The sequence below is a fragment of the Auxenochlorella protothecoides genome (genome assembly GCF_000733215.1).
Source record: "Auxenochlorella protothecoides strain 0710 contig1039, whole genome shotgun sequence".
Classification (NCBI taxonomy): Eukaryota; Viridiplantae; Chlorophyta; class Trebouxiophyceae; order Chlorellales; family Chlorellaceae; genus Auxenochlorella; species Auxenochlorella protothecoides.
In genome coordinates, this window is record NW_011934376.1 from 291 (window position 1) to 16,481 (window position 16,191).

General features: G+C 29.9%; 3 protein-coding genes across 3 annotated transcripts; 2 read left to right on the forward strand and 1 right to left on the reverse strand.

Annotated features, from left to right (window-relative positions):
• Positions 1 to 504: 504 nt before the first annotated feature.
• On the forward strand, positions 505 to 720 carry F751_0129 (Acetyl-coenzyme A carboxylase carboxyl transferase subunit beta, chloroplastic; the record flags this gene model as incomplete). The annotated part of the gene is made up of 1 exon (XM_011402610.1): positions 505 to 720. A coding segment is annotated over one exon (216 nt), but the record flags the coding sequence as incomplete, so codon positions are not given.
• A 7,315-nt stretch (positions 721 to 8,035) lies between these two features.
• On the reverse strand, positions 8,036 to 8,479 carry F751_0130 (Cytochrome b559 subunit alpha; the record flags this gene model as incomplete). Its single annotated transcript, XM_011402611.1, has 2 exons — positions 8,036 to 8,173; positions 8,237 to 8,479. The coding sequence occupies 2 exons, from the start codon at positions 8,477 to 8,479 to the stop codon at positions 8,036 to 8,038; spliced, it is 381 nt and encodes a 126-aa protein (XP_011400913.1).
• Positions 8,480 to 11,971: 3,492 nt separating this feature from the next.
• F751_0131 (Light-independent protochlorophyllide reductase subunit B) lies at positions 11,972 to 13,504 on the forward strand (the record flags this gene model as incomplete). The annotated part of the gene is made up of 1 exon (XM_011402612.1): positions 11,972 to 13,504. One exon carries the CDS (start codon positions 11,972 to 11,974, stop codon positions 13,502 to 13,504), a length of 1,533 nt encoding a protein of 510 aa, XP_011400914.1.
• Between the last annotated feature and the right edge of the window lie 2,687 nt (positions 13,505 to 16,191).

Consider the following 16,191-nt stretch of genomic DNA (forward strand, 5'->3'; position numbering starts at 1 on the left):
GTTTGTTTTGGATGTAATTACCATTTACAAATGAACAGCATCGAGCGTATTGAGCGTTTTATTGATGCAGGTACTTGGAGGCCAATTAATGAAACACTATCGTCTTGTGACCCTTTAAAATTTAAAGATCAAAAAAAATATAGTGAAAGATTAAAAGAATCGCAAGAACAAACAGGATTACAGGATGCTATACAAACAGGAACTGGCTTTATAGAAGGGATTCCCATTGCTGTTGGAATTATGGATTTTACTTTTATGGGTGGAAGTATGGGTTCTGTTGTTGGAGAAAAAATTACTCGCTTAATAGAATATGCAACAGCACAAGGACTTACTTTAATAATATTTTGCGCGTCTGGTGGTGCCCGTATGCAAGAAGGCATCTTAAGTTTAATGCAAATGGCGAAAATATCTGCTGCGTTAAATGCTCACCAAAATACTGCAAAACTTCTTTATATTCCAATATTAACTTCACCAACCACTGGTGGTGTTACAGCGAGTTTTGCGATGTTAGGTGATTTAATTTTTGCAGAACCAAGAGCCCTTATTGGGTTTGCCGGCCGTAGAGTTATTGAACAAACACTTCAAGAGCAATTACCAAAAGATTTTCAAACAGCAGAATATTTATTACATCACGGTTTAATAGATCTTATAGTTTCAAGGTTTTTTATAAAACAAGCAATTGCTGAAACAATTATTTTATATCAACAAGCTCCAACAAAAGAATTAGGGCTTCTTGCTTTTAAAGAGCGTCATCGTTTAACAATTTCTCAAGAAGAGCAATTACGACGTTTAGTAGAGAATTCATCCAACTTAAATTTTAGTGGTTTAATGAAATCGTTTTTTCATTTAGTTACTGGTAAAAAAGAAGAAAAAACAGGATTATTAAAATTAAAACCTTTGCCGTTTAGTAAAGCTTTTAAAAAAGTTCCTAAAGTTAATAAGTATAAACGTGTTAAATTTTTAATTCCGAAAACTCCTAAATCTGATATAATTGATGTGTAATACATATTTTAATTTATACCAAAAGTATTATTATTTTTTTGAGCTTTTTATTTTCTAAGTACTTGATTTTTTTGTTGTTATGGAGTATTTTACATAACAACAAAAAAATCTATGAACTATTCGTATTGTATAAACATAATAATATATTATTATTATTGTATTAATTGTATTAATATTATTATGTTTATTAAATTCATCAAAGTCTAAAATGCTTCTATGAACTTTATGGTTCAATATCAATTCAATAATATTTAAGCCTCTTACCGGATTTGAACCGATGACTTTCTACTTACCATGCAGATACTCTACCAACTGAGTTAAAAAGGCATTTTATTTAGAATAAAGTTACTTATTAAATTTCTAAGAAAGGTTGCTTTTACTTTTTTTAGTATATAAATATAATATTAAATAAATTTAGTATTATATATCATTTAGATAAAAACAAATTATAATAAATTATTAACAAAAAAATTTTTATGTACACAAATATTAATATAATAATTGATATTTTATTTTATTACAAACCTAAATATAACAGTTGAATTTATGGATAAAAAACAATGGGAACGTTTTGAAAATATAATTAAAACGCGTTTTTCGCCTGAACAAATCTTAAGATTAAATCGAATATCATTAAAAAAATATTTGATTGCAAAAAATGAGGCTGAGATGAAAAGAATTTGGGAATTCCGTTTATCTCTTCTTAATTCATCGAAATATAGCATTCAAACTTCTCAATCTTTTCAAAATTATAAAGTATTATTATTATTGAAAAATTATACCAAACACGTTGGAGTATTGTGTCTTTATTATTTTACACCAGGTTGGTACATATTAGGTTTTATTCGAACAATAAAAGCTAAAAATCTTAGGATTTTAACAACAATAAAGTGGGAATTATATGTCTATAATCATAGACTTACAATGAACAGAAAACTCAGATCAATTGAAGTGGATCAGGGGCTTATTCTCAGTTTATTTCCGTTTACGTTTTCAGCTATACAATATATTGTTGTTCGATTTAAGCCACACCTTCATCCTAATGTTTTAGAGCACACGTTACCTATTTTTAGTTATCCTATACAAACTATAAAATGGGAAACATTAATGTTATCAGATGATGCTCAAGAAATATTAGTCAAAGAGCAAAATAAAATGGGGGTTTTCGATGAGTATCTTTTAATTCACCGAAAAAACAAGTTAAAATTATTTGGAAATACTCGCTGGTTGGATTATATATTAGTACCAGAAGTTGAGGCAAATAAAAGTATACAAGAAGCATTTTTAGATTTAGATAATCTCCCCAAAAAGTTAGCTAGTGCAAAAGAAGTGACTTATGAGTACCCGAATATTAAAAATTATATTCAATTTTTAGATTCGGAGGTTCCGCTATCATATAAACAAAGCGCGATTAATAAACGTGAGTTATACCAAACTCGAGTAAATTTTAATTACTTGGTTCGGGCATATTATCGAAATTTTTTATATGGTGTGAACGAAGACTTAATCAGCCTCTTTAATAAATTACAAAAAAAAGCTCAAAAGGTAAAAACACGGCGCGGGCCATCAAAAAAATATAGCACCGGTATAAAAAAAGTGAGTTCTGTTCGAGAATTTGCTAGTATAGCTGATTTAGAAAAATTTGAAAATAGATTTAAATTTACTGAAGATGTTGAAGTAGCTAATTTAGATAAAACTAAATCTATTAAATCCCTTGAAACAGATTTGCAGGTTGATGAATTAAATGAGGAATTAGATTTTGAGGATGATTATTTGAATGATGAGTATGAGGATTTATTTGAAGAGAATTTTAGTCTACAATCAAATGAGTATTATCAAAATCATTTTTTTAAAGAAGACAATTCTGAAGATAATTCTAGCAATGAAGGTCTTTCTACAGTAAAAAAAAGTGTTGAAAAAAATACTCAAGATAAAGTTAACGAAAATACAAAAAGTGTTAAAAACAAAAATACTAAGAAAGATTTTTATACACTTTATGCCGAACTTGGGGAATTATTGTCAGAAATTTCAATTGAAGAGACAAATATAGATATTGAAAATAGTAGTACTACTAATACCAATATTGATGAAACTTCTTTAAATGACCAAAATATTTTATTACCTGAATTACGGGGTGCAGGTAATAAAAAAAAAGGCGGTAAAATAAAAGGATTAAGCGAGAAAGAGGCTGCTGAAGTAATTTCAACTCTTAATACTTTTTATCGGGAAGATAAAAATTTATTTAGAAATTGTGAATTTGAAGATCATGGTTTTTCTATACCAATAACACCACGTAAAATGTCAGGTTATGTTTACCCGGATACACCTACAAACGAATTAATCTTATTACGTCTAAGAGAATTTTTATTAAAAAATGAAACAAAAACAACTCTTAGAGTTGATCTCCCTCCTAATTTTGTTTTTATTAAAACGTACCCAGTAAAATACCCAGATGCTCCAAATCCTAAAAACCTTCTCGTTGCTACAGCAGCTATGGATCTAACACCAGAGCAACTAAAAGCGTATAAAGAACGTCAAAAAGAACGCCAAAAAGAGCAACAAAAGGGTGGTGATCAGGATGATCTTAGTTTAATTAATCAATTAGACACTAAATTTTATGTAGATCTTGATCCGGAGGATCCTGAACCAGAAGTTCAACCTACTGATCCACGGGCTGAGAAGGTTTTAGAAGATGATTATAGAGGTCCTGCTATACTTGTAAATGAAAATAATGATATACGTGTTATATCTAAAATTGACGATACAAAGCCATTTATATCCAAAACAGACGGTTCAGCCCCAATACTTAATGTTTCTTTAAATTATTATTTAGGGGGATTAAATAATAATAAAATTTTAAAATTTATTGATACAAAATCATCACAATCAAGTTCTAATATTTCACAACCTGAAACTAATAATAGTGTGTCAACTGATTTAGCAGTAACGGATCTAGAAAATAAAATTACAGATACCAAGTCTTTAGACAATATCACGCTACACAATCCAGTGAATGATACTCAGTCAAATGTAGAAAGTATGATTGATGATAAAGAAAAATCTAATAAACAGAAAGATTTTTCTAAAGATGAAATTCCTTCTGGGGAAGAAACTAAAGATTCTATTTTGGTTGAGCCTAATGTTGTAAAATCTTGGGTAACTAATTATCACTCACCTGATAACCCTATTGTACCAAAAAATCTTATGTATTCTCCATATAATTTAATGAAATGGCATGGGCTACAAGCTTTTGACAAAGCATTAAATGACGATTTGACAAATGTTCCAATTCATCGAGCTGAATTTGAAGTCCTTAACAAAGAGGATACATACGCTATACGTAAAAAACCTTATAATAAACGATGGTTTGTTTTTCCATTTTTACCGGATTATTACGACCCTGAAGGAAAACAAACGAAAGAGTTACCTTTTTCAACAAAATCAAACCTTTTTGTTGTTGCGTTGAGTCCAGAAAGTTGGGAAGACCGCTATGCATCAAGTGACGTAGTAGCGCCTGCTATTGCAAAAGATGCCATTAAAGATATAGAACAGTTTGAAAATTATGAGTATGAAAAAAAACGATCTGTTCGTGAATTAACTGGCTACGCAATAACAAACATACCAACAACTAAAGTTTATTATCCAACAGGTAACAATAAACCAAAACTTAATTTTGGGCTTGTTAATGAATTAGATTATAACTTTAGTCCGTTTGCTGTTTCTTTATTTAATAAAATTGCTTTAGCAACAGAGAATCCACACATAGAACAAACTCTATGTGAAGAAGAATTTGGTAGAATTCTTTCACCGGGTATTTATAAAACTGTTTCGAAAAATGGGGATGCTTGGGAGATAGATATAAGTGTTTGGGAGCCATTAACTACAAACTCATGGTTAGTTGTTTCACAAATCGGTTTTAGTTATATCTTCTTTATAGTATTAAAAGAAACAATGATGAATTACGGACGTGAATTTTTAGCATACTTACTTGAGATTTTTAATACAACAGGTTTTTTACCTCCTATGATGTTTGATGAATTAAAAATTTTACTGGGGGAAAAAGAGACCGGTTTCCGTGTTGCAAAAGATTTTACCAAAGGATTTAAAGATGTTGTTGATATTGCTTCATTAGCTGATGAATTATTAGACACACTTTTATATTTACGTGGAATGATAACAAATCCTGCTCTGGCACAACGTGCACAAAGTTTATTATTAGTAGGTCCTCCGGGTACAGGAAAAACTTTATTAGTTCATGCATTAGCTCACGAAGCAAAAGTCCCTGTTCTCACATTAACGGCCAAAGGAAGTAAAGAGCCTGCAGCCTTTGAGCGTTTATTTACAGAAGCTCATAAACTATCACCGTGTATTGTATTTCTTGATGAAGTAGATTCAATCGCATCTGTACGATCTGGTATGGATCCTTCTGAACATTTGATGAAAGTCATTCGTCAAGGTTTAGATAGTTCGTCTAATTTAGCTAGAAGATCCAGAACCGATAATGCAGTTCCTGAAATGTCAACTATTATGGGCGATCTGCATCCACGAATTTTACAAAATAAAGAAATGTTCCACATGGGGGTTAATAGAGATGTTCAAAATCATATAATTAAAAAAAATGATGATGAATATTATAGGGTTGGGTTACTTTTAAAATTATTAACAGAGTTAGATGGTATTGAGAGTCGTGATGGCATTGTTATTATCGGTGCTACAAATAGACTTGACGTTTTAGATCCAGCTTTACTCCGACCGGGGCGTTTTATACGTAAAGTGAGATTAGGTTTACCAAATAAAAACAAACGGTTACAACTTTTTAAACATTATAGTTATATGTTAGGAAGTGATGCTAATATTCCATGGGATTATTTAGTAAAAGTAACATATGGTTTTAGTGCGGCAGATATTTCAACAATAATGAATGAATCTGGCTTAAAAGCAATAGCTCAAGCTAGCCATCATACATTAGAGACTATTGAACACGGTATTGATCGACTTACTACTACTTCGGTTGCAAGGGGCGTTGCAAAAGATACTAAAAACCCTAAAGCTAGAAAAGAATTTTTATTTTCCACTGCCCGGAGTGCTTATTATCAAGCAGCTAAAGCTCTTGTTGGAACTCTTTTAAAATACCACCCACCGGTGATAGTGGTTCATCTTTGGTATCGTCACTATAGCGTGCGTTATAATCAAATACAACGTACTGTACAATTAGAATGGTTAAAGTATGTTTGTCGTGGAGAACTAGAACATAGAATCATTGGAACATATGCTGGTAAAGCAGGGGAATATCTTTTTTTACAAGATCAAGGTGATTTTATAGATATATCTGATAATTCGAATATTGGGGCACAAGATTGGTCTATTGGGCAATCATTAGTTAAACTTCTCGTAGAAAATTGGTATATGTATACGGAAACTATGTTACTTCGAGAACCATTGCCATTAAAACGAAATTTTAACTCAATGGAACATAACGACGTTAGAGAACAATATTTATACGAATTTGCTCAAACGTATGAAAAAACCCCAACAGCAGCGAAGTTATTACACGGTAAAGCCCCACAAACAAGGTTTCCTGAAAAATGGTGGCATTTGAAACTTTATCAAAAATATTTAAACGGGGAAATTCAAAAATGGAGTTCAATTTATGTTCCAAACCCTGAAGAATGGAAATTTAATCCTTACTGGGTAGGGCCAGATCGAACATTTCATCAAAATACCATTGCAGCAAATATAGGTAAGTTTGAAAAACTAAAACATATGGCAATGTTAACTCGTGATTATAAAATGCATTCTATTATAATGGAATCTTTTAATTTAGCATTTTTAATTGTAACTGAGTACAGAGAATTACTTGATCAACTTGCATATGAATTGTTACATAATGAAATTTTACGTGAACATACTATTTATGAAATTTTTTCTAATTTTGGGTTTGATTGTGAAAATCTAAAAGAAGACTTACGGAAGGCTCCTAAAATGAATCCTTTACCAGAAGATTTTAAAATTTTATATCCTTCGTGGGGTTTAAATTCAGATAAACCTACAATTCGTTGGGTTGATATTGCTGCAATTCTTAATCCAGATAGTGTAGCTGAAGAAAATAATGATGAAGCTAACGTAACGACTGATGATTTGGAAAATACTAAGAAAAATAAAGGGAATACTGAGAATTCAGAAATTAATGAAATAACGTATAGTAATAGTGACGAATTAGGGGAAGAAGATGAGGAAGATGAGGAAATGCAACAGGAAAAAGTTATAGATATATTGGGGACTTTCTATAGTGACATAATTAGACCAAACCCGTTTAATTCGAACACTAATAAGGAAGATCAAGATCTTGATTCAAATCTAACTACTGAAAATTAAAAGATTTGAATTAAAAACATGAGTTTTTAATTCAAATCTTTTAGTAAATTAGAAACTAGAGATCTAAAATAGTTAATAATATTTGGTTAAGATGCTGCTAACCGGACTTGAACCGGTATAGATTTCTCTGTAACTTTTTGAAAGTTATGTGTCTACCATTTCACCATAGCAGCGATTTCAGATTTGTTTTTATACTATTGCAAATTCAATGAATTTGCAATAGTATAAAAACAAATTAACTTCTAATTTAATTTTACAATGATGAACCTAATCCTACATAAGATCCATAAAAAAATGTTCCTAATAACCCCAATACAACAACTCCCCCAACAGTTCCAATAAACCATAATGGAATACGACCGGTTGTGCTAGTATTAGACATAAAAAAATCTCCTTTTTTTTAAAGGACCCCAATAAAGGACTAACTGGGGTTAATTTGTGAATTAATACGTCAATTTTACTAAAAAATATAAGTAATAATTAATAAAATAAACTAATTGAAAATATAACTTGAAAACAAAACTGCTAATACAAAAATTAATAATAATCCCCAGTATAAACTGGTTCTATTTAATTCTACAGTTTGTTTATTAGGATTTGGTTTTGCCATAAAATAATATAACCTTTTTCAATTTTACCTAAATAATATAAATATTATTTAACGTTGAATAAATTGCATAGCCGTAATAGCACCTAAAAAGAAAACTGTAGGTACTGCTAATGCGTGTATAGCAAGCCAACGTACAGTAAAAATAGGATAAGTATAGGATTTTCTTGCTGTCATATGATAAAAATTCTAATTATTCTTTAAAATTAGAAATTTTTAAATTTCTAATTTAAAGGGATTTGTTTAATTAACTTGAGATAATTGTTTTACTTGATCTAAAGCGTTAAAACGATCCGTAATGAGTGGGGTTTCTTGTCGATCTTCAGTAAAATACTCACTTGGTCTTGGACTGCCAAAAATATCATAAGCAAGACCTGTACTCACAAATAACCACCCGGCAATAAATAAAGACGGAATGGTAATACTGTGAATTTCCCAGTAACGAATACTGGTTAAAACATCAGAAAAAGGGCGTTCTCCTGTAGCACCAGACATGCTATAACTCCTTATAATTTTTTTACTATAACAAAAAGTTTTTTCTTTCTTTTTTTAGTATACCAATTTTTTCAAAGAGCTTCAAAGTTTTCAAATTGTTTTAATTCATTTTTATATTTGGCGAACGACGGGGTTTGAACCCGCGAGTGATGGAGTCACAGTCCATTGCCTTACCACTTGGCTACGCCCGCCATGTATTAATTGGAGCGGATAGCGGGAATTGAACCCGCACCTCTTGCTTGGAAGGCAAGGGCACTACCTTTATGCAATATCCGCTTCTTTTTTTAATATATATATATTTGTATTAAAAACTACATTTTTAAAAAATCCTAAAAATGTTTAATACTCTCTACTCCTCAAGTATACTAATTAATAGTTGTTACGATAAAATTAATTAGTTAAAAAATTTTAAAATTTTAGGAAATCAAAGCTATGCTTTCAATTTTTCAATTAGTATTATTTAGTTTAATTTTACTATCTTTTTTCTTAGTGGTTGGTGTACCTGTTGTTTTAGCTTTACCAGATGGCTGGGGTGAAAACAAACGTCTTGTTTTTTCAGGTCTTGGGGTTTGGTTAATACTTGTATTTGCTGTAGGTATTTTAAATTCATTTGTAATTTAATGCAATCTTAAACGTTACTTATTTAGTAACGTTTAAGATTTTTATTAATTGATTTTTTAAATATATAAAGGTTAAAATATATACTAATTAGGGTTACTAACTCAATGGTAGAGTATTCGGCTTTTAACCGACAAGCTCCGGGTTCAAATCCCGGGTAACCCATTAAAAATTTCTTAAAAATTTTGTTTTAAAATTATATAATTTTTAGTTAATAAAGCCTAATGAATAATGCTTTTTCTGTAATTAATAAATATTTTAAACAAAAATATTTATTAAAAAACAATTTAGTAACGCAAAAACCGAAGTACCTTTGTGGTATTTCAGGGGGACAAGATTCAATATTTTTGTTTTTTTGGTTATTACATCTTAAAAATAAATGGAATTTTAATTTAAGTATTTTACACTGTCATCATTTATGGCAACAATCTAATTTTTTAGCATTTCAACAAATTTATAAATTAGCTTATATTTTTAAAACTCCAATATGTATTAACCTGAGTGAAAGTGTATTTTTTACTGAAACTAGTGCACGAAATTGGCGTCAGGAAGCTTATAATAGAAGCCTAATTTTTGAAAATGGAGATAAATTTATTTTAGGGCACACAGCAACTGATCAATTAGAAACAGCACTCTTGAATCTTATTCGTGGGACAAGTCCACAAGGATTTTGTAGCTTAAAACAAAGTAAAAAGTTAATAATTTCATTATATATATATATATTTCCTTCGTATTTTTTTAAATTTTCTCCAAAAAAATTTAATGCAAAAACAGTTAAAAATAAATGTTATCTAAAATCAAAATTTTTTAGTAAACAAGTTTTTACTTCAAAATTAAAAAAAAATAATATAAAAACAGTTGATTTTTTGTTTTGCTACAATTTAATAAAATTTACTGGTTTTGGTTCATCTTTTAAACTTAACGGGAATTATATATATTTTTCTTTTTTTATTTCGTATCAGAGGCAAAAAAAAAATTCTTTGTATAATGTGTTAATACGACCATTATTATTTTTGCATCGAAATGATATAACCGTATTATCCAAATTTTATCATATTCCTATTATTAATGATTTTAGTAACTATAATGTAGTATTTTCTCGTAATAAACTTAGACATCAAATTTTTCCTAAATTTCGGTCGTTATTTCATTTACCCTTTGATTACAAATTTTATCAATATTTACAAATTTTATTAGATGAGCAAGATTATATGGATAATATAGTTATAAATTTAATAAAAAAAAGGAAATATTGCGAAAATGAAGAATTTAAAGAATTACCGATTGCTCTTCAACGACGTTACATACATTTCGTATTAGAAAGTTATATTAAAAAAAAATGTAATTATTTTCAAATAGAATATATTCAATCTATTTTATTATTTGATTAAATAATAAAGTTTTTAAGTTTGCCAAGAACCAGACTTGAACTGGTGACACGAAGATTTTCAGTCTTCCGCTCTACCGACTGAGCTATCTCGGCTATTTTTAATTGTTATAGTAATATATTATTATAAATTTAAAGCTTATAGAAGCTATTGGTTCAATTAGAACAAAGTTCTAGTTTATTTTTATTAAAAAATTATGATATTAAAATTTATGTTAGATAAAGTAATATTAATTATTTCACTTTTAATTCTATTATTTATAGTACCGCAAACAACAACAAGAGAAAATGTTATTTTTAAAAAATTTTATAATAGTGGTTTTTTTTCTAATTTCTCACAAGTAGAATTTACTATAAATTTAATAAATTGGGCATTAATTTTATTATTTTTTGGTTGTTCTTTTTTATTTAGTATGTATTAGAATAATAAAATGTCTACCTGGGATGGAAGGACTCGAACCTCCGAGTGGCGGGATCAAATCCCGCTGCCTTACCACTTGGCGACACCCCATACTATTTTTAATTATAAATATTTCTTAATATGAAATATTAGTTCATTAAAAAGAAACTAATATTTCATATTAAGAAATATTTAACAAGAATCTCATATTATTGAAAATAAAAGATTTATTTATATAATGTGGCACCTAATCGTACAGCAAAAAGCCCTGTAACTAATGCTAAAAATAATGCTATAAATATTTGAGAATCTGCAAGCGACATAAATTTTAATAATATTTAATAAATGCTATTTACTAATTTTTTAAGCTAAAATTATTGGATTTTAATATTAATTAACTTATAAATTTCCTTTACGACTGGCAAGTAATATAATAACAAGTGGGCCGGCCGCAATAATTAAAAATAAACTTGTTAATTGAAAAAATATTTCTAAATTCATGATGTATTTTTTAATTTCGTAATTTAATAAAATTTTAGGTGAAGTAAAATATAAAATTTAAATAATGTTAAATTTGTATTAGAAAAAAGCTTATATTAGTTTAAATAATAATATAATAATTTTAAATATTTACTTTAACGAAAACTTACTGACGCCTGCCAAACAAACGCTAATAATAAAAAAAATACAGGTATAACTGGTAAAACGTTTACAATAGGGTCGAAGGGAGCATAAGCTTCAGGTAATTTTGCTAATAATAACACGGGAATCCTCCAAAATAATATATTTTGAGCAATTGAATTGTATGTTCAAAACTACTATTCAATTTTTTACTTAATTTAGTATTATTATGCTAGAAAAATATATTTTTTACCAATGTTTTTAATACTTTAAATATTTAATTCAAAAATAAAATCATTATAATAAAAATATAAAATATTAATAAAATTAAAATATTGTATAAACATAACTATAATAATGTAAAATAAAAAGTAGTTGTTCTTATATACCTATAAGATATATTTCTTTTTATAGTACTTATTATTTTAAGTATATACTAATTTTTAGTGATTTGTAAAAAAAAATTATGAAATTAGCGTATTGGATGTATGCAGGGCCTGCTCATATAGGTACATTAAGAGTGGCGAGTTCATTTAAAAATGTTCATGCTATTATGCACGCGCCTTTAGGCGATGATTATTTTAATGTAATGCGCTCTATGTTAGAACGAGAACGCGATTTTACACCCGTAACCGCAAGTATCGTTGATCGTCATGTTCTTGCTCGGGGTTCTCAAGAAAAAGTTGTCGAAAATATTACTCAAAAAGACCAGCAACAAAAACCTGATTTAATTGTATTAACACCAACTTGTACTTCAAGTATTTTACAAGAAGACTTACAAAATTTTGTAAATCGTGCATCTTTAGAATCTAATTCAGATGTAATTTTAGCTGACGTTAATCATTATCGAGTGAATGAATTACAAGCAGCAGACCGGACACTTGAACAAATTATTAGATTTTCAGTTGAAAAAGCACGTAAAAATAATGTATTAAATACAGAAAAAACTATTAAACCTTCTGCTAATATTCTTGGGATTTTTACATTAGGATTTCATAATCAACATGATTGTCGAGAATTAAAAAGACTTTTAAATGATTTAGGAATCTCAATTAATGAAATTGTTCCAGAAGGTGGGTCGATTAAAAATTTAAAAAATTTGACTAAAGCGTGGTTTAATCTAGTTCCGTATCGAGAAGTAGGTTTAATGGCGGCAAATTATTTACAAAACGAATATTCCATGCCTTATGTTGGAATAACCCCAATGGGTATCGTAGATACAGCTAATTGTATTCGTGAAATTTCTACTATTATTAAAAACCAAAACCCTGATATAGAATTTAATACAGAAAAATATATTGATCAACAAACAAGATTTGTATCCCAAGCTGCGTGGTTTTCGCGTTCTATTGATTGTCAAAATTTAACAGGGAAAAAAGCTGTGGTATTTGGTGATGCAACACATGCAGCTAGTATGACAAGAATATTAGCGCGTGAGATGGGGATTAATGTTTCATGTGCTGGTACATATTGTAAACACGACGCAGATTGGTTTCGTGAACAAGTTCAAGGATTTTGTGATCAAGTTTTAATTACTGATGATCATACTCAAGTTGCAGATATGATTTCTCGCATTGAACCTTCAGCTATTTTTGGTACTCAAATGGAACGTCATATTGGAAAACGGTTAGATATACCATGTGGTGTTATTTCAGCACCTGTACATATCCAAAATTTCCCATTAGGTTATAGACCGTTTTTAGGTTATGAGGGTACGAATCAAATTGCTGATTTAGTTTATAATTCGTTCACATTAGGGATGGAAGATCATCTATTAGAAATTTTTGGTGGTCATGATACAAAAGAAGCAATTACAAAATCACTTTCTACAGAATCTGGCTGTAGTTGGTCACCCGATGGGTTAGCGGAGCTTAAAAAAATACCAGGTTTTGTTCGTGGAAAAGTTAAACGTAATACGGAAAAATTTGCTCGTGAACGAAATATTACTGAAATTACAGTAGAAATAATGTATGCGGCGAAAGAAGTTATTGGTGCATAGTAATTAAACCCGTATGCACTATTTTTTTATGGAATAATAAATATAAAAATTTAGCTTTTATTATTAAAACATGGTTTTATATTTATCTATTTTTTTATAGAGTTTAATTTTTAAAATTTTAAATTAGATCAATTTTAAAAATTATTTAGAAAGCAACAATAATAAATATTATAATTTTTTTATAATTAAATATATTATAAAATAGAAATTTCAATCAATATTATTTAGTTAGTTGAATTTACCCTCGAGAGGGAAAGGAGAATTTTTCGCCATGACAATTAGCCCCCCAGAACGCGAATCTAAAAAAGTTAAAATTCTTGTAGATCAAAATCCTGTAGAAACGAACTTTGAAAGATGGGCAAAACCTGGTCATTTTTCACGCACGTTAGCAAAAGGTCCAAATACAACTACATGGATTTGGAACTTACATGCAGATGCACATGATTTTGATACACAAACAAGTGATCTAGAAGATATTTCGCGAAAAGTGTTTAGTGCACATTTTGGTCAACTTGGTATTATTTTTATCTGGTTAAGTGGTATGTATTTTCACGGCGCACGTTTTTCAAATTATGAAGCATGGTTAACAGACCCTATTCATATTAAACCAAGTGCGCAAGTTGTATGGCCAATTGTAGGCCAAGAAATGCTGAATGCTGATGTTGGTGGCGGATTTCAAGGGATTCAAATTACATCTGGATTTTTCCAACTTTGGCGTGCTTCAGGTATTACTAGTGAGCTTCAATTATATACTACAGCGATTGGTGGTCTTGTATTCGCTGCAGCTATGTTTTTTGCAGGTTGGTTTCATTACCATAAAGCAGCGCCTAAATTAGAATGGTTTCAAAACGTAGAGTCTATGCTAAATCACCATTTAGCAGGTCTTTTAGGTCTTGGAAGTTTAGCATGGGCTGGGCACCAAATTCACGTGTCTCTTCCAATAAATAAGCTTCTTGATGCTGGTGTTGATCCCAAAGAAATACCACTCCCACATGAATATATTTTTCATCCAGAATATCTTGCACAATTATACCCAAGTTTTGGCAAAGGATTAGTACCGTTTTTTACACTTGATTGGAATCAATATAGCGATTTCTTAACTTTTAAAGGCGGTTTAAACCCAATTACTGGAAGTTTATGGCTAACAGATACTGCCCATCATCATCTTGCTATTGCTGTTCTTTTTATTATTGCAGGACACCAATATCGTACTAATTGGGGTATTGGACATAGTATCAAAGAAATTCTAGAAGCACATAGCGGTCCATTTACTGGGCAAGGTCATAAAGGTTTATATGAAATATTAACAACTTCTTGGCATGCTCAATTAGCTATTAACTTAGCTTTATTTGGTTCATTATCTATCATTGTTGCTCAGCATATGTATTCAATGCCACCTTATCCATATTTGGCAACTGATTATGGTACTCAATTATCTATTTTCACACATCATACATGGATTGGTGGATTTTGTATTGTAGGTGCTGGGGCACATGCTGCTATTTTTATGGTTCGTGATTATGATCCTTATAATAACTATAATAATTTATTAGATCGTGTTTTACGCCATAGAGATGCAATAATTTCTCATTTAAATTGGGTATGTATTTTCTTAGGTTTTCATAGTTTTGGATTATATATCCATAATGATACTTTAAGTGCTTTAGGACGTCCTCAAGATATGTTTTCAGATACTGCAATACAACTACAACCCGTTTTTGCACAATGGATTCAAAACATTCATGCGACAGCTCCAGGTTTCACTGCTCCAAATGTATTAGATCCTACAAGTTTTACTTGGAGTAATAATATTGTAGCAATTGGTGGGAAAGTAGCAATGATGCCAATTCCATTAGGGACAGCTGATTTTTTAGTACATCATATTCATGCTTTTACTATTCACGTAACGGTTTTAATTTTGTTAAAAGGTGTACTATATGCTCGTAGTTCTCGATTAATCCCTGATAAATCAAATTTAGGGTTTAGATTTCCTTGTGACGGTCCGGGTCGTGGAGGAACATGTCAAGTTTCTGCTTGGGATCACGTGTTTTTAGGTTTATTTTGGATGTATAATTCTTTATCAATTGCTATTTTTCATTTTAGTTGGAAAATGCAATCAGATGTTTGGGGTACTGTAACAGCAAACGGCGTTTCTCATATTACTGGTGGTAATTTTGCTCAAAGTGCGAACACTATTAATGGGTGGTTACGTGACTTTTTATGGGCTCAGTCATCACAAGTTATTCAATCATACGGGTCAGCACTTTCTGCTTATGGACTTATTTTCTTAGGAGCACATTTTGTTTGGGCTTTTAGTTTAATGTTTTTATTTAGTGGACGTGGTTACTGGCAAGAATTGATCGAATCTATTCTTTGGGCACATAATAAATTAAAAGTGGCTCCAGCTATTCAACCTCGTGCTTTAAGTATTACACAAGGTCGGGCTGTGGGTGTAGCTCATTATTTATTAGGTGGTATTGCAACCACATGGTCATTCTTCTTAGCAAGAATTTTAGCTGTGGGTTAATAAACTGTAACAATTTAGAGGTTTTTGTAACCTCTAAATTGTTAAATAAGTCGTTTTTTTATTTGTTAAAATATATGTATTAGTGCAATCTTTTTAAAGATTGCCTTTAATAGGAGAATTATAAAATGGCAACAAAATTTCCAAAATTTAGTCAAGCCTT